The sequence below is a fragment of the Pieris rapae genome, chromosome 5 (assembly GCF_905147795.1).
Source record: "Pieris rapae chromosome 5, ilPieRapa1.1, whole genome shotgun sequence".
In the NCBI taxonomy this organism is placed as follows: Eukaryota; Metazoa; Arthropoda; class Insecta; order Lepidoptera; family Pieridae; genus Pieris; species Pieris rapae.
In genome coordinates, this window is record NC_059513.1 from 9,980,096 (window position 1) to 10,007,500 (window position 27,405).

Here is a 27,405-nt window from a genome sequence, read left to right on the forward strand (position 1 = left end):
ACAATTCGTTAATCATTTGTAAAATCGAATAGTTTTTACAATTATTGGTAAACGTTTATATTTTAAAATGATGGTTATATTTTAATAACGATTTATTTGTAAATTTTTTTGTTAAATGTTCATAAATTTGAATAGGCGTAAATATTTTAATTATATATAATAGCCTTTTTTCGGACACAACATTATTATTATTATATATTTATTTATTTAACAATTATAACAAATAAATCTGAATAAAAGTTAGGCAAGGATGCCGCTGACTAAGTTATATAATTCTACAGAATTTTAATTATGAAGAAAATTCAATGATTCGAATAAAAGATATCTAAGAAGGAATCTAGACTTGAAGTTAGGGCGTGAGTTTAATGAAATTTCTTGAACAATCGAAGTCAGTTTTGATATATAACTGACGGTGCTCGATCTTTAGAACTTTAGATAATGAAAGTTAGTCAGTTGAAAATCCCGGAAGAATGATTTTAGAGAAAAAGCCTTACTTTTATAGTCTTAAAAAAACGAAGTATGCTTTATTTTTTCACTTTAGCATAAGTGTTACGGAAGATTTTGGTATTAAATATTTTGGAACTCTAAATCGATGTAGCGATATAATTCAAAATATATATTTGACTTAAGTCAAGTTCCGATTATCAACATAAACTAAATAGAAATAAGTAGTAGTATATGTAGAAAGCAAAAAAAGGAAAAATGTGTTTATTTTAGTTTAATTCTCTAAATTTACTTGAGGTTGAATTTGTCTACTAGTACTCATTTAATGAATTTACTTCTAGAATTAGCGAGGTGACCAACTAAAACTCTTTACGTGTAATTTAGCTACAGCAGTTTTATATAAGAAAGAAAGAGGTGGATGTATAAATTCAAGTAAAGATAGAAAGGGACGCATGTGGCCGACGCCTCATTAAACTTTATAATTGGCTCGGGTGCTAGTAGGACGGGATGCAAAAACTGTATTTCATTATCTCGTATATGTTACTGAGTTAATGAATTTATGTACTTAGTCAAAATTATACGGACGGAGTTATTAATATGATAATAATTGTAAGTTAGGTGTAGAAAAACCGTACTAATTACACTGGTCTCCAAACTAATGAACCTAAATAATGTAAAGTGACGTTTGAAAGATCATGACAGAAGTTAAAATTGGATTAGTTTTTTAATTGTGAAATACAAATTATTTTTGAATTCCTGTACTATACTGGCTGAGCCGGCTAACTTCGTTCCGCCTTACAGTCTCATAATATCGTTGCTACTTTAGTTAAACTTATTTCAGGATTTCATAAAAGTAATAATAATTAATATTAATATTAATTTATACAACTTTTTTTTGCAAGTACATAAATGTTTTATTGCTTGCCATTGCGAAAGAAGAATGGCAGTTTTACACATTAGGCCTCTTCTCTCTAGCGTAAATATTGCGATACTGCAAGTTAAGGCATTCTTTGATATAAAAAAAAAATTGATGAGGTAACATAGGTCTTTGATCAAGATTAAAACCTGGTTATGCATCTCCTCATTCCCCTCAAGATCGGAAGTTATTAAACTGACACGAATTCGATGTAAATTGATGCGCAGTTTGGTCAACAGATGGCACCACAGACTGTTTGCATTCGTAAAGTACTTATTTTTTGTTCTGCTATTCGGAGCGGAGAAGAATCCACCAAAAAAGAGATAACTTAAATTGGTTTAACCAATCTTGAGTTATAAGTGGTGTAACTAACATGACTTTGTTTTATATATTTAGATATATTACCTAATGTTTTTGTTTAGACGGCGACATCGTAATGGCCCAGGGCTACGTAAAAAACAGTCAAACCCTAACTTTGGTAATATAGCATAAACAACATTTTCCTCTACGTGACAACCAACTCTATTTTAAACATCGTAAGTTAAAAATGGGAGCCAAGAGAATTCACAAACTTCTTACACAACATTACACACTCGAACACGGAACGAAACTTCCGTTCTTGGAAACTCTCGGATTCCCTTAACTTTAATTACCCGCTGCAATTGGGATCAAATAAAATTGCATTCCTTCGTAGCGAGAGATTGCTTTAAAATTGATAATGTGGTGGAATGCAACAGATCTATTAAACTTTTCTAGGTTGTGTCGGATAATTCGCGCGTTCGTAATTGAGTAATAAATTTTAATTAGACTACATTATTACATTTTATAATTTTGTTTATATGTATGATGACTATTCTTTAACTTAATCAAAGTAAACCTTAAAACTTAGTTACCTTCATTGCCAAACACATATAAAGGAGGTTCTTAGCTGTGTTTATTGTGCTTTCAATGCCGAATGCACTTCAAAAATTTCGTACTATAAGCGCTGGTCGGAGTATGATACGTGTATATATTTTTAGGTTCCAAGTCTTTTTTATTACACTTAACTAAGAATAAGAATTAATATTCAATTAATTTTCCTTAGTTTTATTGCAAGTACAAAGCCTGCATTTTGACATAAATAGCGCCTGATCGTAACATCGTAGCAAAATCACGATGATGGCAGATTCCCAGTGCCCTAGCTCGCCTGACACGGCCTCTACTATCGCTGTAATTAAACTTTGTAATTGCCTGCGAGGGCTCGCGGAGTTAGGAATTGCTGGATTAGTTCATTTTAAATATTTAACCACATTTGGTTTAGATTGCGTTTTTAAATTTTCTAATTACAAAAAAGAGCTCTCTTGAATAGTTGGTTTTTTTATTTGTAATTTTTGAAAGGAATTTAAGCTTGTCATTTTTACGTTAGTTAATTGTTTTTTGAGCAGTGGACCTATTGGCTTCAGCTCTCAGAGCGGCCTAGTGACTCTCATCCCTGAGGCGAAAGGGAGTCGTAGGCGAGGGAGGTAGTCGAAGGCGTGTGTCAGGCACAGGGGGCTGATCACCTACTAGCCAATTAGATACAAAAATGATCATGTAACAAGTTCATAAATCTGAGGCCCATATAATTATAATATTTAAATCTTTCCTATAATGTAATATAATGTAGATAATAAATTTCGTAATATTGATAATAAAAATTATATTACGTATATATTTGTGTAGAGTGTTCATAAATGAGATAAATATAGATTAAAATTATTTGTTTGTTTAAAAAACACTTCTTTACCGCAATGAAGCTATATATATGTAAAAAAGTGTTTTCTCTAAATATGTAAAAGCTATTTAATAAAAGACAATATTATTTGTTTGTTGTCAATGTGTGAAATAAAAAGTCATCAAATATAACATTGTTTTGTAACACTGGAATAGGCAATTATTTTTTCATGTAGCGTTGATATAGCATTCTCCTATTGTTAGACGAATAATTTAGAGTAATGTGCACTATCTCCAGTTTATAATTGCCTGGTATTACAGACCTTGATGCTGTATGTAGATTGCCTTATTGTGTTCCACATATATATAAATAGTGATTAATTATTTACATACATTAATAAATAGTTGTAACTTATCACGTATGAAGTTTTTGTGAGAAAATAAATAAAGATTATTATTATATGTTTCACATACAATCTGCTGTCTCATATTATCACATTATGTTTTAGCCGAATATAGCTTAGATTCAAGCAAACAATATTTGTTTTAAATATCGAAACTCAATTAAAGTTTTTGTAATATTTGGTTTTTACTATAATAGTTGTGTAATGGATTACTTTATAGTTTATTCATTTCAAAGTGAAGAGAAACACGTGTGGAAAGTTTGAGTTTTCCATATCACTACATAGTATATGTCCTCTGTCCCTATGTCCCTTTGTATGCTTAAATCTTTGAAACTACGCAACGGATTTTGATGCGGTTTTTTTTAATAGATACTCTATCGAAGGTTTCAAGAGGAAGGTTTATATGTATAATAACATCCATTAAATAGTGGAGAAGTACTGCTATTTTGAGGTTTCTAATGTGATGTCGTAATAATTACATTGCGAACGCAGGCTGAACCCTACGACTTTTATCAAAATAATGTACTAAGTATTGTACACATTGAAAAGGTCTACAGAAAAGTCCATGATGGTATATGTCTATCTCTTATGGATAACACACAATAACTTTTTTTTGTCATTTACTTTTTACGACAAATAATGGCTAATTTTCGAAGTGATTTTAACCAATACAGCTTTAATCCTTAACCAAATAAATAACTTGAATAGATTGTTCATTTAATATAGATCTATACAGCCCATTACAGTTTATTTAGCAGCGATCGAACGCGTATACTATCGGAGCTTTCCAGCGACGGAAATAACAATACATAATAAAAACCTGCTTTTCATCAGCATTGCACCCGTGCAAAGCTGGGGCGGGTCACTAGTGGAAAATAAACAACCAAAAAGAAAAAAAAAACATTGATTAATCGTATGAAAAATTCTATAATATCTAAATGTTATAAATAAAAAATTTTTTTGAACACAGCATTTTAACACTTAATAGTTTTGAGAAATATTGATCATATATATAAAATATAAATTAATCGGTGAATTTGAAGTTTTCAAAGATATCGTAATGTTTTACATTTGTTCGTCAACAAGCATTTATTCCCCAACGATGTTTTTGAAAAACCAAACAGTCTACTTCATTAGCTAAATTACCAGTATTACAATAACAGTATAGTAGAGTACGTTAAGAGGTTTTAGATTTTATTTATTATTAAATAAATCCCTTTTATAATCTCAATAATAACTAATATAGGATAACACAAATCTGTCTGTGGTACATGGTTATGGTATGGCGCAAACTACGTGAGCGCAAAAACTAACTTCCTGTAAGATTTTATGACGCCCCATGGGAAAGGAAATATCTTTTCCATCCTCTGACCTTGTTTTGGTAGATATAAATAAAAAGGCTCTACAAACGATCTAATAAAGGAACCTTCGTCACAACTCAGTTTGAAATGTAATAGCATGTCGTATTACGAATCGTTTTTCGAACGTTTAGATTTGAATTACGAATTTCGTTGAACTTTGTCGGGAAGTGTAGTGTTTAAAAAAAAAAATGTTCAGTCGTTTACTTTTATATATATAAAGTACGAACGTTTGTGTAGGGAAAGTATATAAGCTTTCAATAGAGAGTGTAGCAAAGACAATACTGCGTTTGTTTTAGGGATATTTATAAGACTAGTACGCACGTTAACTACTTTACTTATACTGAAGTAGTTTTTGTTTTTCTGAAATAAAACCCAGAGCATCAACTTTATCGCCAACAAACTGTACAGTTTGACTTTCTTTTGGGTTTATCCATATTTTGATTAAAAAAAACCATCTAAGTTGCTAAATAAGTTTTATCAGGAAGTTCATTGAGGAAAAATCGTCTGTTGACTCAGTAACATTAGCTTTTACAATTAACTTAAATAGTGTATATTGTATCAATATAGTCTAACTTTTTTAATTTCTTAACGAACTTTTTTTATTTTCTTTGTAAGAAAATGAAATATATTAAATATTTAATGTCCTACGACGCTATAAGCTTTTATGTCTGGCCCTCAGATTTCTGTATTTGTCCCGTGATCACTTTTTACATAAAAGGCTTTTCTCTCCTCGTCTCGATTTTTAGTATAATGAATCTTAGCCTCCACGCGATTTTTCATGGTAAAAGCAAGTTTTAAATGCGCACTTTGGAATAAATATATATACACAACCGTGATTCGAACGCAGGACCTGCTTAAGACAAACACCTGCTGTGAACAAATTAAAAAACGTGGAGTTGGTTTACTTATAATTGTCAGTCAAGGTATATTACAATAATTATTCCTTCATTCCAACATACAAACAGTTATAATAATTCCTCAGTCGAAAATACGCGTTCTGAATAATTTAAAGTATTATTTCGACTATTCTCACAATAGAGAAACCCTTTCTTCTATTTCCAAAGTAAAAAATCCCTACATTAAAACAAAAGCGTTCTAACAACAAAAGGTCAACAAATTTTGGTCAGCAAGAAACGTACAAAGGGTTTCGCTAACTCAGCTTTATTTTTGGTACGTGCGAATGACACATACTGTGAACGCGACACTGATGGAGAGATTCGAATAATTTTAGGTCCTTACACACACACAGAGCTGGTTTAGATATTATACTAGTTTTTTTTGCTTGATTATTGTTTTGTTATCTCTTAAACACAACTAACTACTGGGAAAAAGAAAAGAAGAGAAGATACAACCAGGAAAGCCGGGAACTTGTAGCCGTGTCGTCTACTAACTGTTAGTTTGCATGGCCATGCGTCACAGTAATAAAGGCCTTAACTTACTCAATTTCATGTCCTAGTTTCCAGTTAATGTCATAAATGACATTCAAAGTTACATCCAAGATAATATGCGACCGAACGAAAATAATCGTTTAATGTACTGAGAATAAAAATGATAAGCGACTTCTAAATTCGGCCATGAGACAACCGAATTTACAGCGCCATAGAGTAAAGATTTGTCATTGTACGCAGAATGGTACTGGCGGCATTCCAAGTTCATCTGTCAAACTATACCTACTCTTTGGCACAGTCGCCGATAGCGGCAATCGAGAGTGCTTTTGGATTTCATTTTACGATAATAGCTTAGACTTTGTTGGCATTCGAAGTTAAAATGTAATGTAATGTCTTTTTTAAAACTAACAAATTAATTTGAACTCTTTTTATCCCAAACATAAAATATATCTGTTTAAAGAAGTTACTATGGCGTAAACAAACAGTGAACGTCTTTTGGAAGAAGTAAAAATAATAAATGCGCAAATCTTGGCAAGAAATTATCAATTCAATTATTGCCGTGTAATTCAGTAGTGGTATAAACATATTTATGAGTCTTACTCTTACAATTTTTATTTTATTAAATACATTACATGTTTTTCTTCAAAATCTACATAAAATTTAGTTACATTTGTTTATATATATATTTGTATTTATGTTGTAAATGTTGGGACTAAGGCATGCTGAAATCCCCAGAATGTTGTTTGCACATCTAAGGTTAAATTGTTTATTTCATCAGTTCTTTAATTATTTATATATTAACACTTCTTAATTATTGTTAAAATAAATAAGGAATGCAACGGGCGGCCTTTTCGCTATCAAGCGATCTATACCAGGCAGCCATAATAAGGGAAAACCTAAAAAAATGTTACATTGTGGTTGTTTGTTTAATTTTTTTTTTATAGATTGCTGATGTTCTATTGTAATTGATGTGTATGTGTGTTGAATTTATGATGTCATATTTTCTTCTATATTTCATACATTATTGTAGAATGTATAAATAAATAGGTATAAAAAGGAGCATAGAACCTTTTAAGTACTTGGTCGTAACTTAATATAAATTATGGTTATTGTTCTAAAAAACCAAATTCTAAATTTATATTGTTCGTGCGATCATATTAATGTCACCAATTTGCGGTTAGGAATATGATGGATATCGCTTTGTGGTTTCATTGATCAGTTTCATGAACTGAAAATGCTTAGGGCTAATTAATAAAATAATTTGTATTACATAAACTAAAGAAATTGTATTGTTCTATCGGGTACACATTACAATTTGTCGTATTTACAACGCCCTTGACCAATTGTAATCCTCATTTAGTAAATAAAGAATATTTATTGTTTTTTTTATAGAACAGGGGCAAACGGGCAGGAGGCTCACCTGATGTTAAGTGTAATTCGTAATTGTAGGCAAGGCTTTTGGATTCGTATATCTCAAGACAAGTATTACATTATTGAAAATATATTTTAGAAACTTAAGAGGTTTTTTTACAAAATCCAGATCTGTAATAATTTATAGCTACATAATAAACACAAAAAAATGGTAAAGGCACAGGTTGGCTGGTTTTATATCTGAACTGAATACATAAAATTAAAATAAATTCTTTCCTGCTTTCGCGACCCTTCCAGTAATATACTAGATCATAAATGTCTTGTAAAACATGAAATAAAGGGAACCTTTTTATTCCCTCAAATAAAAGTATTCATGCATATGTTTACGAGTATTATATTTTACCAAAACATATAACAAACAAACATAATTCTATCAAGATATTCGCACTACATCTGATATAACAAGTGTTATTCAAATGCTAATAAAGATTAATGTAAACTTTAACTTTGTAAATATGTGAGTACCATATACGGACATAATAAAACAATTATACCATTGTTTTTTATAACATGGTGGCACCTACGTAATTTTAAATTAGTATTTTTTTTTTGTTCTAGGTCATATCTTCACATGTAATTATTATCAATGCATACAAAATATTGAAGAAACTATTTTAAAAGACTAAGTATGGTGTAAGAATGGATATAAAACCACCTTTTTGGAGGAGGAACAACTAGAGTATTTTATAGCCTATGTGCCTTCTATATAGGCCTAATTTTAATCACTTGCTGCTAGCATATTTATGTTCTTATGATACCTATGTAAAATATCATGACGATGTCAAGCATCCATACAAAGTATGAATTCTTTCCATCTGATGTTAATTGTTCCGCCACCCATGGATACTCTCAAGGCCAGAACAATCGTGGGTATGTTGCCAGCCTTTTAAACCCCTAAAATTATTTTAACGTTTGCTTTTCTAACCCAATATAAAGTTTTGTAGTTTAGATATAAAGACGTTTATTTAATACTATTTATTTTTACCGTTCTGGTGTTTAGGACTACTACTTTGCTGTGTGTTGAGATATTCGTTATAAGGACTAAATTTTAACTGATAAAAGTAAATAGATTTTATCTTAAATCACTTATTTTAAATCACTGAGCAAACTTAAATGATTTTTATTCACACGGATATATGCAGACACAATTCAATGACACAATACGTATATTGACTGTCATTGAATTACATTTTCTAAATCAAACATCTCTTTTGTTTATAGCGTAAGCATAATTTGTAAGAAAGAGACAGACGCGTAGAATAAAATATAAATAAAAAATAATGTTTGAGAAGGCGCCCTACTTTGAGACTCTAACATACAAATACAAGAGCGGCCAGTTAGAAGTGAAGTAATAGGAGCGAGTACAAAATAAAAGGTTTAAATATTGGGTCTTCTGAGTGCGGTCTATCGTAATGGTTTTCACTTTAAATCAACGCTCAACCTACTAAACAAACTGAGCTACCCTTTTACGCTAGAATTCAGAACCAATGGTTTGAGGTCTGTCGAATTTCGTTTTCGTTTTGTGTATCGTGACCCTAATTAAATCGAATGAGACAAATCCTCTGTTTAGGGCCTAATTTGTTTGTATTTCGGCCAGCGATTGTTCCGATCCCATTATGGTAACGTAAATATTATGATAAACATTCACTGATTAATTAAGAAAAAGAAGTCTTCGGTAATTGGTATAAGAATGATAATCGCTTGTCGTCTCTTAATTATTGGTAAGTTTTGGTCTTCATTTCAGTTGCAAATATTATATTTATATATTAAGTAAGAATTGTGTATTAGTTTCATGGAATAGATGTATGTGAGTATAAATGTTTTATCAGAAAATTTGCGAAACCGGAACCGGAAATAGAACTTCCTATAATTAAATTTATGCTTTGTTCATTACACAGCAAAGCAGTTATTAAATATCTAAGTGATTTTTAATTTTATATATAAATACTAGGAGAGAAGCAATCTATAGATATCAAATTCATAATAGAGTGGATGAGAAACTAAAGCATATTACAGAAATTTCTTTAAAAACAAGTAAGTCAGTGTGTATTGCAAAATTAATCAATACCTTATTTCTTTAGAAAGGTAAACTAAGCTGAACAATAGTCGCACAATTGCTAAGCAATCGCATTGTTTCTTACATAGTATGCAACCCTAGTACTCGTAATCAGATATGAAAAATCGTTTCTGAAGAAGGCATTACAAACATTTTTCCATTTCTCATTCGCTGTCGTGCTAATATTAATAATATAGTAATAATTATGTACATGGGTAACACTTGTATGAATGTGTTGGGCTCAGATTTTTTGGTACCTGACACGCCATTGAATTTTAATTTTAAGGCAAGCTTTTACCGTAAGAAACAACTATTCACAAAGTATGTGTATATCCCGCCCTCAAAGGCTGGCAACGTACCCCCTAAAATATGTCCATTGGTTGCGATGGCTGCCCTTTTTGTGTCGTAGGCTCGTTTATTTTTATATAAAAAAGAGTGTTCAATACGCACATATAATTAAAACTATAATCGTGCACCTATGAGGGATGAGAATCATCACTAGATCAGTACTGCTCTAAACGGTACATATGTACAACTTTTTAAATTAAACAAATAACGGTTATAATTTAAAAAAAAACACACTCAAACAAAATTAATACACTCTACAAATCTGTACTTTATCAAGTATTATGAATCTTAACTTGTTTAATTTAAACCTAAATAAATAAACATTTAATGGGCGTATAAACGTTATCGAAACGAATTGGTTGTTTTTTTAAACTTACGCAGAGATTCGAGGATAAAGAGATCAATTTATAACAACGCTTATCGCAGAAGCGTGTGGCCTGGGGATTTGTGGCTGAATTAATAGCATTACCATTAATCCAATTGTAAAAATGCTGGAAGTTTGCAAAGCTCGGAAGTTATCACAATCGAAATAATTGTCTTGTTTACATAATATACAGTTGTTAATTCTATCCCTTCACAAAGGTCTTCATAGATTTTGTGTTTTCAATTTATGTATGTGTTTCATGATCATTTGACAAAGCAAGGATTTTCCTATGATGTTTTTTCCTTTTGGTTCGAGCGAATTTTAAATTCGCACATTGAAAGAAAGTCCATTGGTTTAGCCGGGGTGGAACCTGCGACCTCTAGGGTAAGAGAGTCACTGTAAAGCTATTAGAACAATCTGTATATTTTCTATAAACTACTTTATATTTATCATACATACATAATATATCTTTTCAAAGTCTATAAATTTTCTCAGTTTAACAAATATATTGACATATTATTTACTGAGTTTTATGTTATTGTTATGTGTAAGTAAATAATAATATATTAATCCTTAGTTTTTCTAACATTCAGAATGGCGACAAAATGTTGTTTAAAAATAATTAACAATTTATTCGACTGTTGAAAATTACAGAGCATTACGCAGACATCGTGATGGTTTATTGACCTTACAAAAATAAAATCAGGTGAAAAAGAAATTGTATTTAAGCAGATGCCATAAACACTTACTCATTTAGTAGCGTTTAATTAAAATCCCTTAGCTGATCCATATCTTGTCACGATTAATAATTCACTCGCAAAATCTCAGTACACTGCAGCCGTCATCTGTTTTATTAAGAGGTTTATTATAACCGTCGGGATCATAATTTCCATACTGTCAACATTGAAAATGAGACTGCATATGCCATATTTCTTGAGGAATAGCGTCAGTGCAAACGAAAACAGAATGTACTCTAATACACTGAGAGGAATAAAATTAATATACGCTTAACAAATTATTTTATATTTTTAGTTTACTTGAGTTTGATGTTTAAATAAAAACGGCTGTCTCACACTATCCACCGCTAAATAAAATATGATATAAATTAGCGAATTGAAATTTGTCCAAAGTTTTAAAATAATTATAAAAATAGAAAACTTCAAATGTTTCATCTTTATAGTATGGGTAGAAATGTTCTTTCTATTAATATTATAAGTATTATTATTTTATATAAATTAAAATAGTATTCCTATTCTTTCTTCACACAATGAAAACAGGAAACTGAAATCACGTACGTTTTTTTTTAAGAGATCTAATACCACTGAGACCACTGCCTTTGTCTTTATATAAATACCTTATTTAAATTACTTGTCCGCTGTTTGTCCGCTATGGACTCCTAAACTACCGAACCGATATCAATCAAATTTGCACACCGTGTGCAGTTTGATCTAACTTAAAAGATAGGATAGCTTACATCTCAATTCATACCCGCAATAGTATTTTATGGCAAATATTTTTTTAATATTTGATACAATTCTAACAGATGGCGCTGTGTTAAAAATACCAACGCTTCACATAAGTTCTCCTACCGTTTCTATTGAATAGTTTACTACTATGTAATATTAAAAAATATATAATAAGAAATAACAACTCCAAATAGTTTATATAAAAACAGTATTAACATTTCTAAATACTTATAATTAAACTACTGCTTCGCGATTTTAATTATTAATCAAGGCGAAACATTATTTGCAAATGAATAAGGGCACATTATTAATCTTAGCCAGATGCTAAGAAATAAGAGAAAATGCTTAGTGAAAATATTTCCATTTTTATTAAAAACTTCTGCGACGTAAATAAATCCTCATTAGCTGATAGTCTAGCTTTATAGGTAAAACAATTTAAAAGCCGAGTGTAGTGTAAACAGACTCACATTTTCTCATTTACTCTTTAAAGTGAAGAAACTTGGTGCGAAAGCTTTATAGTACTTAGGTTTTAAAACAACATGGAAAATTCACGATGAATTATGGTTCATAGCAAATCCTTGATTTATTAGAACCGCAACTTTTAGTTTCATTTTACTTTACAACAAGCACATATAAATTCATTTGTTTTTTTTATTTTATTAACGCTTTTTATAGAAAGGTACTTTTTTAATTATTAAAATGCCACAATCTATTTAAAGGTTTTGTTCTTAGTTTTCTTAAATATTTAAAACTGATTATTTACAGGCTTTCAATGTTAATGATAGTTTTTGTAGTCCAATTTGGATACGATACGTAATAATACGTTTAGCTTATTGCAAACAAACACAAGCAACGACCGTCTTTTGTTTTATAGTCTCACCCTAATGAGAACTGCTCATTTTCCTAAGCCGAGAAAGCAGATTCTATGACTGTCTCGTTGTCTAATTTCGGTTCTAACATCTTAAAGTAAACTACGCAAATAAATACGACGTAAACAATAAAATGATTCTTTACTAATACAAATAGAAGTGAAGAGTTCTTTCGTTTCCTTGTAACCAAGTCTTGCATTTGAATTGCGTAGAGGATACGTTAATATCTAGAAATTGCATATCCCTTTGAGTGTTTTGAAACAGTTTTATATAAGTACCAACATTTTACGCTTTCCAATTGTATTTGTGATACATCGAGTATTGGAATCGCCGCTGTGCACTTATGGATTTAACTTACATGTGCAAGAAGAATACTTGCTAGGGAGAGGGGAAAAGCGAGAAAATAGGCATATAAACTTTTTTATTATATAGTGTACAGATTACTTTTATTACAGCACTTTTTTATTATACAGTGTAAAATTAATCGCAAAATATGTTGTTACTCAAAGGCAGTTGACAAAGTAATGTTTTATTTTATTTATTACTTAAACTCTGAGAAAGGGTTAAATATGGTGATAAAAATTGTAAACGTAAAAAAATTACTTAGATGTTTATTTGAAAAAATGTGGACAGTCTATGGATTAGCACAGCACAATGTTTCATATGTTTGTACATAGCTACTAAAAAGGTAGTCTAAGGAAACAATCAAATTAAATCGACAGTATATAAAAATTTAAGTATTAAAACTAACTAATAAACTTTAGAACATTACGTAAGAAATATTCACTAAGTCTCACACTTTTCCAGCACTTTCAATTATTTAATTTTATCGTGATTTCCCGACGGACTTAATTCTCATTAAACCTTCTAAAAATTCATCTCATCGGGGATTCCAAAAAGTTATCAATTTTTACATCCGTCTTATGAAAGATGGATAGAAATATCTCATTTTTCATACATTATACAGAAATAAAATATAATTATAATATTATTCAAAATATTTTTGTAATTGGCAATATAATTTTATTTTTATTTAATGTAACACTCTGCAACGATATAAATATAACGATATAGATAAATGGTAAATTTTTCATGGGAATAATGCTAATTTTCCTGCATTTATTACACTATTTGTATTCTTTCTTAATTCTATGACATTAGTGTATAAATAGCTTAAATAATTGGAAAGCATTACATAAACAGTTCTCTTAAAATAAGATAGCCATGATTTTTTATTAAAAATGACGTTAATAATAATAACCATCAGTGGCGCTACAACCAAACCTCAGATTTCAGTATCTGTATCATGATCATAATTTTAATCTTATAGGCAAGTATGTCATCAGCCTCCAATCTCCATTCGAGCGAATGTTAAATACGCACATAGAAAGAAAGCCCATTGGTAGACAGCCGGGTATTTAACCAACGACCTCCGGTAAAAGAGTCAAACGCTAAAGTCACTAGACTCAAAAAATGATGTTACCCATAACGATTCCTTAAACCAATCTAAGCTTCAACTAAAATCTAGGCACATTTACAATACGCTTTTAAAATTTTAAAAATAAATACTTTTACGCCATGAATTTTACATTCTTCTATTGTTAACACATTCAATACAATAAAGTGTCCTAATCCATGTAAAATTCTCCGACCACAAAAACCAACACGCATACTCGTATATCAAGATTATCCCGAATTGTATTTTGCGTTTCTATGTGTAAATAATGTGAATACATCTTCCCCCGGCTCCACTCGGGCCTCCCATTGATCTCCCAGATTAACCTATAATCCATCTTCTTGATTGAAATCCGTTCGGATTTACGATAAAACTGCTGTAGTTACTCGAAATTCTTCAATTATTCACTCGATTTATCTAACTCCGTGTTACATTTGAAATAAATCGTCACATTCCTTAATGTTATATAATGTTTAGCTATTCTTAGAAATTCAATTATAGTTTTGGAAGAATAGTGGCAATATATTCAACCAAGTCAATATAATATGATATATTAGATATGATTCTTTTATATTTAAATCATATTTCCCTTCAGGAATTTCTATGATGGTACTTATCAGAAGTTATTTGATTTTGCGGCGTATTTCAGCTTCGCAAGGCCGTATTTCAATTCTATAAATAATTTCGGATATATTATGTAGAATTACTAATAATATAATAATATAATTATTTTTATTTATATTAATATTTATTTGAATTAATGCACTATTTTATAATATGTATTACATCCCTCATTAAAGAAAACCTTATTAATTTTAAAGAACAAAGTGTCAGTATTATTCATCTACATACTACATAATAATTAATAATGGAAAATGAAAAACTAAAATTTAAAAGTTTGGTCCCTGTAGTGTAGTGTATCTTTAATGCTGGCAGCATTACCTGGCTGCGATACTTACTCGTTTATATATCGAACCTAATCCTGACTTTTCGACTGGACATAGAAACATTCCCTTAATATTTTTTTATTAATTAGATAAATGAAGCTCTGTGAATTTTTTTAAGTATCACTCTCATAAAAATCAAATTTTATTTCAACTAACTTTATCTTCTAATCGACCCAAGCCGTTGTATTAACGTGACAACCCATCATCAATTCTCAATCCATTTCCTGTCCCAGAAACCCTTTTGGTAAATTGAGTGGGAAAAATGTTTTACTGATGTACTCGTGGTTTAATGACTAAGGCTAATCTTGGCATCTTTTGCGGTTTCTACGTTATTTTTAGATGGAAAAGGCTTTGTTTACAGTCGACTGGTCAAACGCTGGCTTGAAACGAAATTGAAATTAAGTTAGGGTAAAATAATGTGTCACTATATTTAGAAAATGGTTTTAGTGAAGTTTTAGGCAAATGGGCTTTTGAAACGTAAGATGTGACTAATGCCCGAGTGACACGAGGCCAGTTTTTCAAGCTAGGATAGCAAGCTACTACTGTCCTGGCTTGCAGACCTGGCTTGGAACATGCTAGTTCTGTTTACATGGGACTAGGATTATTTTAAGCTAGTATTATTGCAGTGACCATACGTCTAAAATGAGCTGCATGCGAAAAACTGTTCGACTGAATAAGTTACTTCGAAAACAGTGTCAATTCGCACTAGACGAACTAGATTAAGAGTTACAAAAACTGTCTGTATGTTAATGTCTTTAATTCGCCACAATTTTTTTGTAGTGCCAAATCACGTTCAGATTTGTCTTTATAACTTGGAAGGGTTGCATTCCACAGGCTCATGATTCATGTTCACTGTACAGTTGTACAAACTTTAAGTTCTACCCATTCAGATAATATTTTGAAATACATTATTAAAAATGGCAGTATTCTGTGCCAGACAAATTCATAAAAAAAAAGCCAAAATATATTTTTGATACATTCTTGAATTAAATTTATAGCAGTGCGATCGCCATCTATTCTTGCTTGGTACGTGAGGTAAATTTTAGCTTACGCATGATTTAATGAAGAACTACATTGCAGTAGTAAAAAAAAAGATTTATAACTTGTAAAGATTTACAAGTTATAAATCTAAATAAATAAATGGATAGATATCCATTAGAGCTTCTTACGAAATAATAAAAGCTTCTAAGTTACTCTTTGAAAACTTGGTCATATTACTTAACTAAAAGTTGCATCGGCTTATAGTGAAATATTAAAACAGTATTCACTATGAACATCAATTAACACGAACCAACTTATACCCGCAAGGCAAACTTCTACAAATTCCATCGGAACAATCTCGAAGCACTAACTCTACGATCGATTCACCTGTTAACATATTTGAAACTTTAAACTCTGACCGTAGTCAGGCGAATCTAGCCATTATGTTGTCATAGCTAAGGCGAAAATTTACTTGTTTGTGTAATGCATTTGGAACAAGCGACATGAATTTGTTATAATCCTTAAAACGTACTGGGTACAATATTGCGAGTACTTAGAGTTTTCATGCCGCAAATTGCAGGTATTTTAGTGGTCCTGAAAATTTCTGGTAAATTTAAGATTACCTAACGCTTAACTTCTACTCACAGTTCATTAAAGAGTCTACGATTACTTATTCCACTGAATAAATGCGTCTTACTATCGAATCCTTTCTTAATCAATCGTAATTTGTCGTGATTTCATAGCTAAGTTATAATAATTATAATAATGTAAAAACTAATAGCGATAAATATTTTATCAATATTTTTTTTTAAATTAAATAAATACAAGACAACTCGGCGGACGCCATAATGTTCCGCTTAGCCGTAGCGGTGTTCCGTGTAGCAACTTGTCTACAAATCAAATAAATTTTTAAAATTGTTGTTTATACTATAGTTAATATAGATATAGTAGAGAAAATATATGAAATAAAAAAATTAACGTTTAAAATAATTATAAACTCAAAGGACGTGAATTGTTTAAGTCTGATTCGCAATAAGTATTGTATAAAGGCCATTGGATCAAAAAACTCAATGACGCGAAAAATGGAATGATGTGTACGAAAATTGGAGTTTTTATGAAAGAACATAGAGAACTCAGCCAGGCGTCAGTTCGATTATATTCGCAAAGAGAAATGATCTTCCATAACTGTAACGAAAACGGTACAATTTTTTTGCAAGATCTGATCCCTTATAAACTGGTTATAAATTTTGTTTTAGTAATTGTGACGATTCAAAATATAAAAATAGTGTCTGTTTGGAGTGATTGTATTATAATAAAACTGTACCCCTTTCCTGTTCTTCTAGAGCCTCTTTATAAAAATGTTAATCATATCTAAGTGTACAGATGAATAACTTTGTTAAATACAAATACAATTAAAAAGTAGATTTGTATTTTTATTAAAGATGTAGACGATCCTAGTCTGAACTTTTTTGAGTTGTTAGACCTTTCAGTTTGCTTATATATACGTAGACAGTGCAATTCACGAAGACGCGCCCCACCAATTTTTGGTTGAGGGGATCGCAGGGTGCGGGGAGTTCGATCCGAGTGTCACTTGCGAATCGTCAGCAGATCATTGTAGTGTGCGTGTATACTGATAACACTTAAACATTGACGAAAGCTTGCACACATGTACTATAAACGGTTGGGCTAGGATAGGAGGAATATTAGGGCACGTCTTCGAGGATTGCACTATTTATAACGTATCCTTACTGACTAACTTAATTAATTACATAAGCAGGACTGCACTCTTTACCACATTTATCTTAAAGTGTATAGTTATAAACTATACACTTTTAGTAAATAATAATATACTTATTATAAATGCAAAGTATAATTATAATTTCTTTAAAGGTCCGTTTCACGTTATTTAATTATAGAAACGGCATGATCAAGTATCGATTGACCTTTCCGAAAACAAGCCGTAAGCGGGTGTAATTTGCATAATAGAGTTTATTATTCAGAAGCATTCCCAAATTAACAAGTTTAATTTCAGAAAGGTTTTGTAAAATACTATAATTAATTCACTTAGATACTAATTGACTTGTTAACAATCACATACAAATTGAATTAATTCGAACGTTTTATTTTATTTTATAAAAATATAATGATCATGAAAATGTCATATTATTTTTTATAATATCAAATTCTAATATTAACATAATGGTAAAGTTATTTAGAATTGGTGTCAAACTTATAATCTAAATAATCGGCTAAGCTATAAAGTCAATTTTCCTTTAAAAATTTAATCACCTTTCCCTTGAAAGAATTGCACGGCAGTGATCTGTATCTTCTAGGAAGATGATTAAATACGTTAATAGCCATGGCATAACAATGTTTTTTAAATAATTTGACAATAATTTTGAACTAAATACCGCTTCTGACTTTTCGCTTCACAGGCTTAATTATAAAATAATGTTAAGATTTGTTTATGATTATATAGTCTAAGAAATATTTGGTTAATATATACGTCGCTTAACCAAGTAATGTTGTCAATTTTCTTTACGTTGAACAATATCCCCATTTGACTTAGCTTTGGCAAATTCAAGCGAAACCACTAAGATAATTCTCAAACACGAACGCATATCATTTGTACAGGGAAATATAATATATCATACAAGCTTTTTGTTTAGTCCGGGACATTCTTGGCCATAAATTAATGTCCAGAAGTCTGCGCTCTATTACTAAACCCAATTTATCTTGGCATAAACACATCGTGTAGTGTTCGTTCAATAATGCACCAACATTGTTAAGTTTCAACAATGTCTCGGGGGATACCAAACTGTTGTGGACTATCCTATATGAGACATTTGCATAACTCATGTATCGTATGCATCGCTCAGCTTCTATGCCAATGTGCAATATTTTGTGATAAATTATAATCTTATATATAAAATTCTCGTGTCGCGCTATTTGTGGTTAAACTCCTCCAAAATGGCCTGATTCTCATGAAATTTTGTGTGCATATTGGGTAGGTTTGAGAATCGGACAACATCTATTTTTCATCCCCCTAAATGAAAATTAATGAATTTCAATTTTAGATAAAAAAAATTTTATATAAAATTTACTTTTTTTATGATACAGCATTATTAAGTACGTATAACCCCTAATTTTCACCCCTCTACGATCGACCGCTATTTCTTATTATAAATTATATACATGGCAAAACGAAGTTTGCCAGGTCAGCTAGTATTTTATAGTAATCAATGAAACTAGTATCAACTATTCTTGTATATTGGCATGTCTTATTCTGAAACGACAACGGTATTAAGGCATGTCGGCAATTATTACGGCAATGAATATAACTAGAAATGCTAGTTAACATTTTGGGAGCGTGAAGAATGCACATGGATGCGAAAAGCTTATATCGATTTTTAGACGATATAAGCTTAAGAATTAAAGTATTAAAAAATTAAATACTTGTATATTTTAACGTTTTTTTGGATAAAACGTTAGTCTAGAAAAATGAACAGAGCAATACGTGAGAAATGGACTTTGTGAAAAAAACTAAATGACAGCAACGAGGTGAGAAAAAACAGGTGTTTAACCAAAAGAGTCGTGATCTGGACTGGATTATGGGGACTAGTGTAGCTCTGTATTTAAATAAGTGGACAAAAGAGCCTACGTATCGAGCAAATATTCTGTTTTGTATTGTATTTAAAAAAAAATTGTGAGATAACAGAAGTAAAACATATGTTTGTAGCGACTAACTCGATAAATTACAAAAATTGTTTAACCGTTAGAATTTTAATTGGTTTCCCAAACATATGGTCAAATTTGTATGCTATTTTTTAAGTATATATAACATATTAATCCTGTTTGATTAGAGTCGGTATCAGAACTCACAATTATATTACTTTGATAGAAATAAAAAAAACCATATAAATCATATATATGTATTTACCCAAAATATATATAGAACAATAAACTAAAAATAAAATAGTCTCATAAATATATTAAAATAATTAATATAAACTTGTTATATCAGACTATGCCATCAATGCCACATCTAGTAGGTCGACCAATCGAGTTTATTATATTGTCTACCTTCATTTTTGTTGCTGTTTTGTTTTGTAATTTATATACGAACCTACATCTGTGCGCTCTAATAATTATTAATCTTAGTTTATATTGTTTCTCAGTAAGTGAATTATGTATGCAATTCTTATGAGGAATAAAGTTATTCTTTTTTTATGTTACAGGAGGCAGACGAGCAGGAGGCTCACCTGATGTTAAGTGACACCGCCGCCCATGGACACTCGCACTGCCAGAAGGCTAGCAAGCGCGCTGCCGGCCTTTTAAGAATCGGTACGCTATTTTCTTGAAGGACCCTTAGTCGAATTACTAAGGTATTCTTAACCTTTTCAAAGTCTTATGGGTGTAATTTAAACACTTAAAATATATAATAATTAATTAATCGCTGTGCCCAAAAAAAAATCAGTCTTCTTACAGGTCAAAATCAAACTTGCCTTGGCCATTTTAAATCTGATAATGATGAACAGATTCCTAAAACACTTTCAATTGAAACGATTTCGTTTAATTTTATTAGTGTATCGTAACTGTTTATTAGTTCACGAGTGTTCCCGAGAGTCACTTGTTGCGTCAACAACAAGTTGGTCAACTGTTCTTTCCATCGGACGATGTGTCAGCAATCTAAACTTTACTCTCGAAACTATGAACTTAATTAATGCTCCAAAGTAGGTTGAGAATCATCGAGTTAAGTCTCTTTTTCTATGAGACTGTACATGTATACATTTGTGTATAAACAAGTAAGGGTACAAAATATATTTACAAATTTCTTACTATACAAGGCTGACTTTGCTTACTCAGGCTTCATAGTTTTATAAGCGTGGCGATTTTAAATCGTCGGAAGTTATATCCCGAGAGTATAGACAGATTAAGGTATTCTTATCAACAGTAAAATTGCATTATTTATACAGCAATTAACATTTCATTATTTCGCTTATATTCTATAGATGTACGCGAGTGGTTAGGTTTTATTATGTACGAGCACATATTCATTGCAGAAAGAAATTCATACGTTCCAACGTATGTTAGTACTGATCATAATAGACAGATAACATAGAGAGATACAACTGTACTCTGTAATACACTATATTTGTCTAAATGAGCAAGTACAACACATGAATTATACAGATGTTTGTATATTTATGATATGTAGAACGAATTAATACGCAGCGGCTTAGTAGGATATAGAAAGCAACTGTGGGTGGTAAAGTCGGGTTGGGTAGTCCCTGTCGCACACCTGCAATGAAATTCCAGAGAAGGGATACGTTAAAAGTTCCCGTAATGGCGAGCATGGATGGCGTATGTCATGAAAGTGGATAAAGCAGGAGAGATTTGTCAGTATCAGTCAGTGAAGATCCGTAGTTTCCTCGGATAAAGGCGTCCATGTACAAAATTAAGAGTAAAATAAATGTTTACCTTAAATATTTTAATTTAATTTCATTTGAGAGTCCTTTAAAATATCGCGTTTAAACTAAAAATCTTATATTGCATTCATATAAGAGTATTATATTAATAATATTACCGATGTATCCGGGGCGTAACTTGCGAGACGCGTAACACGAATGACTTTTAATTTAAGTATGTTGAATGGCGATGTTTATCGAGAAAAGAGGCATTTTATAATATAGAGGGCGTGTCTAAACATTTGTAAATCATACTTCACATACTTACGAAATTGATAGTGTATCACTTACTGTAAATATGTAAATAGCCACTTTCATGTAAATATATTCCTTTAAAAATGAAAGCTTTTGAAACACAAATTCCCTTTTATACGTAATCGATTGAAATACATGTTTTCAGATAGAAAGTATTGGATCGTAGAGTTGTACTTTAGTGAATAGCAATGTATGCACTTCGCTTATACCTTATTCAAGTTTCAATTGAATTTGTATTTCGTGTTTTAGGATATCAGTTAACCATCTTGTAATAAAAATAGGTTACTTACAATTTTGTTTTATAATTTAATTTAGAAGAATGTAATACAGACTTTATTTTCACTAATTAAATAGAAAAAACGGTTTATTTCATTCTTTTTGTCTGAATAAAACTAAATGTTTAATTTGTTTTTACAGTGGTTGCCTGGCATTATGCCAAATGTATAATATTCCTGTACGCAACGAAGTGTTAATAAATCAATAAATAAATAGAAATTAAAGATTAAATTAATTAATGACCTCAGCATTGTAATTTATTTAAATCCGATTAGGTATATAATTGTAACACAACATTACTTTTATTTAGCGTATTTGTTAACTTAACCACACAACTTCAAAAAATATTAATAGTATTTTTGGAGTTTTATAATATTTTTATGATGATTATACATCAATGGTTTTAAGTTTAAATACAAGTTTCATCAAAATTAATGCAGTATTTTCTGAGATCCACGTATTTTTAGACAACATTACCTATGTTATCCTAGGTAATAATAATATTGTTGACTGGTATTAAAAATAGAGTTGATAGTGAAATTTGTGAAAATATTTTATGACATACACTTTTAAATGTATAAAATAAAGCATTAGAGTAAAAATTATTCTTATTGGTCGTTGTAAATTTTAATTTAACCATCTTTAATATTTTGTTAAATAGTGTTTTGATATAAAATAAAACCTTACTATTTTGTTTAACTTTCTAATGATAATCCATGAGTATAATATAATTCCATTAAATGAAGGGATTTCTCCTTTCCTTGCTTCATTTTGCGGGAAATTTACACTCGAGAGCTGTAAAACCGGGAAAACTTTTCGGTCATGTTAGTTCAGCAATTTTCTTCTGAAGTTTCACTGCTGAGAAAATGTGAACTTGGAGTGTATGAAGGGTCTTAAATAATACGTGAAAATAGGGTGAGAATGTTATTTTATTAAGAAATACTACATAACAGTACAAAATAGAGACAGTCTAAAAAGTATTATATTTTTTTAAATACTAAGACGTGAAGTGAAAATTCGTATATTAATTAAGGAATTGAATCGCTTATTTTTGTATTTTTACCCAGTTTTACCTCTAATAACACGCGCCCTGATTTGAATATTAGCGAAAAGAAAAAGGGTATAACAGCGAAAGCTTAATATTGCTTTCGACCAAAACCTTTCATTAACTAAGCTTAATGAATGAAAAATTAATTAGATACTAATAACGAGCCGTAATCTCACGGTGAAGGAAAGTTTTAATGACCTAGTTAGCAGATACGACCCTTTTACCAAGGTTGCTAAAAATTACTAGCAGAACAGCTGTATGTTATCCGGCCATATCCGGCCGGTTATCGATGTATGAACATCTTTGTTCAACTACTTAATGATAATAACAGAATTGAACTAGTACGTTACCCGTACAAATGAAAATACCCTTAATAGACTTTTCTCTCCTTAATACTTGCATGTAAGAGTATGAATATTGGAAGACATAAACAGACCTGTCTGGAATGTATAGAAGGATTATGGATATTAGGATGGATTTAGATTTTATAAAAAGACGATCAAAAAACAGATGCAATCTGAGGCAAATATATTAAATTGTGACAGCATTAGATTATTATTAACAGTTAATGAATATAATGCCTCTGGTTTTTAAATCATAGTATGGTATTTCAAATTGATTTTCTTATGATAAAGCTACAACTTTAAACAGGTTGCATTTGATTTCATAATTTGAAGATAATGCACATTCATTGTTTAGAATATCACTTAAAATATATACGGCTTGTGTCAGTAGAATTGAAATGGTAATGTATTTCATTTAATGAAACATATTTGAAATTATTTAAAAAAAAATGTGTATCTAGAGATGGATAGATTCACGGAGAGTATAACGTAGAGGTTCTGAGTCCAATTTCTTAACTGTGATTATTGTGGTTATGTATAAAATGTGGCCTACTAACTTCTTCTTTAAAGTATATTTCCACATATCGTACGTTTCATAAACTTCAAACTTACATCAGTATTGCAAATTGTATCATTATAGAATAGTTTTACATTTGTATGCAATCCGGTGGCGTTACAGTCCTCTAAAATAACTGATTGCTTCATTTTCTATGGATATTTTATTTATCGGCAGTAGGCGAACTCTCTTAGATCTCTGTACGTTTCAGTACCTACATTATTAAATAAGTATTTTCCTTCAACGTATTAATGTGAACGACACGACACGCAATACTCGTCGAGCGAGTTTGCTTATCTTGCCGAAGCCGCGTACAAATTATTTGAAGAAATCTATTAGGTATGAGGGTGTACAATAATTTAATCAATTACCATCTCAAATTTGCAATATTAGAGTGTTTGACAAATTCAAAAAGGCAGTGAAATGCATGTTAGAATGAACATAGTTTAGTCAACTATGGCGACGTGTATCTCGCTCGTATATACATATTAATATTAAGTTTCTCATGTAAATAAAATATTTTTTTTTGTAATGAGAAATAAAGTTCTTTAAACATTAATATATTTTCTTTCCGTGAAAACAATCAAATTAAGCACAGCTGAGGCTTAAAGGTTGTACTTTAAGGTTTAAAGTTGTAAAACAGCAAAGATAAAGATATAATAAAAATAATACTCACCGATTTCGACTAGAAAACTGTAGAAAGCAAAACATGAACAAATTTTAAATTTAATTACGAGGTCGCAAATCACAAAGGGTCGTCGTGTTAAGCCTTCTGGTGTTGTATTTTCTGGTTATTTATGAAAATATCTAATGGAGGGTTATTAAAAGGGTTAAACGAGTAGTTTTGTTTATCCAAGTTTTAATCTAAACAAGCCCGTCCCAAAATTATACAGCTAATGAACTTATTTGTTTAATATCAGGAACAACTGGTTCGAACCGGTTATAGTAAAACGCTGTATCCCCAAACTCAGAGCATAGCCAGTATTTTATAAAGCGTTTTGAGTATCAAGTCTATTGTAATATATGTTTTAACAATATAAATGTATTATTATGTAACATACTTTTTGCAATAGCCTCCATACAAGCGTAATGCTGTAGTCATTGTCACAGCACGGACACAGCTACCTTTTAAAAAAAATTGTGCACACTTCTATTGCTTACACTGCATGTTCTATGTATTTTGTATAATATTATATTTTACACCCTTTAACACTCACTAACACACGCATGCGTACCCTTCCCCACTATCACACACAAATACACACACACTCACATACACAATCCCTTACAAACTTCCTTTTTGTTATGTATATGACTTGCTATGGAATGGAAGCCTGGTTATCCATATTACAGGTTCTTACCTAGTTTGGAAACCAGTCTCCCAATACTGTCACTATATTATGAATTATTATTGTTAATGTTTAAGGGAGAAAAATAAATAAATTATTATTATTATTATTATTATTATATGTATGTTATATGAATATATGAAAAAATAAATAATAATTGGGTCTATTGGTTATTATATCCTTTAACTTAAATCAAATTCAATTTGACTTTGAATTCCTTTTTTACAAATCATACGTACATTCATACTATTTACTAATAAAACATTATTTCTAGTCTATCGCAATGTCGAATTAATTAGGTTATAAAGTCAAGAACTAATTGCGTTACGAGGGAGCAAATGAAGCATTTATTTTCTCGGTAAATACGGGGACAGCAAATCGCTTAAGTATATAAATACCATAAATACAATGTTAGCTCAGTAAATACTATTAGGCTGACGGGAGCCTGAGAGCCTACATTGTGATTGTGGTTTGCATCTGGCAATAATATAACATAAATGTAGATTGATTTAGGAACTAAACCCACTGGTTTTTCGTGTCAACCCAATTTATTCGTGTTTAATAGAGTGTAAACAGTGTTTGTAATTATAACATATTATGGATGACATCATATTTTTTATGACATATTTCCGCAATACTCATTAATGTACCTAACATTATTTGTCTTTTACATATTATAAACAAGATGGACCTTACTGTTGACCTACTATCTACTTACGCCCAAACCCAATAACCTATCTCAATCCATTTTTGAATTTTGTATTCTGCCTCTAGGTCCGACGTACTAATTTCGGTATTCAAGAATAGGTACTTACAACGTCGATGAGCTGACTCAGCCGAAGCCCCATCTTGACGGTTAGACGATCTGAGTTATTGCCGACCGGCCGAATGAGCCGATTGTAGTTTGACAAGAGGTCGTCGTAGAGCCGCTTCGCTTCCGGGTTTGCGACGGTTAAGCGGCCACACACGCACAGGACTCCGACCACAAACGCCAGCACCATCTTAGGCTAACACCTCCCCTGCAACAAAAAAAACACAATATACATACTTCGAACTCTTAAGCTAATACTAGTGTGCTCTATTATAGCTTATCTTAATATATATAAATTATTACGTTGTTTGTCCGCTATGGACTCCTAAACTACCGAACTGATATCATTCAAATTTGCACACCGTTTGATCTAACTTCAAGGATAGGATAGCTTACATCTTAAATTTTTTTATTAGAACAGGGGGCAAACGGGCAGGAGGCTCACCTTATGTTAAGTGATACCGCCGCCCAATGGACACTCTAAATGCCAGAGCCCTCGCGAGTGCGTTGCCGGCCTTTTAAGAATTGGTACACTCTTTTCTTGAAGGACCCTAAGTCGAATTGGTTAATTGTATATTATTTTATTGCAAATATTTTTTTTTATTATTCAATAAAGTTCTAACAGATGGCGCTGTGTTAAAAGTACCAACGTTTCACATAAGCTATCTATCTTTCAGATAAGTTCTCCTACCTTTTCCCTTGAATAGTTTACTACTATGTCATATAACAAAACCCTTAGCTACAGCAATGCTTGGCCGAGTCTGCCATTTAATATATATTTTTAGTGAATTGAACATATGAAATGCATTTTATTAAAATTGTACACATAAGTCTGAAATATAAAAGTATATATTCGATGCGTAAAATAAAATGATTTATTACCTATAAAATCTAATTAACTCGTACGTAAATCAGAGTAGGCCGATAAATTAATACGAAATTAATTTTGTCAAAATTACAGCAACAGTTTGTACTGCGATTGCGATGGCGTCGTAAATTCTCTTTATTATGTTTTTGTATTGAGAAATTACAAAATTTAACTTAATTGTATCAAAAAGTCAGTTATTTATAGGTTATGCCACCCTAGTCTAAAATTTTAATGAATATTTAATTATATTATATTTAATTAACATAAGGAGAAGTAACCTGGGTGGTAACTGTTCTTTTATACGAGT

At 30.8% G+C, this 27,405-nt stretch overlaps 1 protein-coding gene across 1 annotated transcript in view; it reads right to left on the reverse strand.

Moving 5' to 3' along the window:
• LOC111003607 (acetylcholine receptor subunit alpha-like 1) overlaps positions 1-27,405 on the reverse strand; it is a 157,486-nt gene that overhangs the window by 18,757 nt on the left and 111,324 nt on the right. The window contains exon 4 of the mRNA XM_022274212.2: positions 26,235-26,438. Within this exon, the coding sequence (XP_022129904.1) occupies positions 26,235-26,420 (186 nt within the window). The 5' untranslated portion in view covers positions 26,421-26,438. The remainder of the gene's footprint in view (positions 1-26,234; positions 26,439-27,405) is intronic.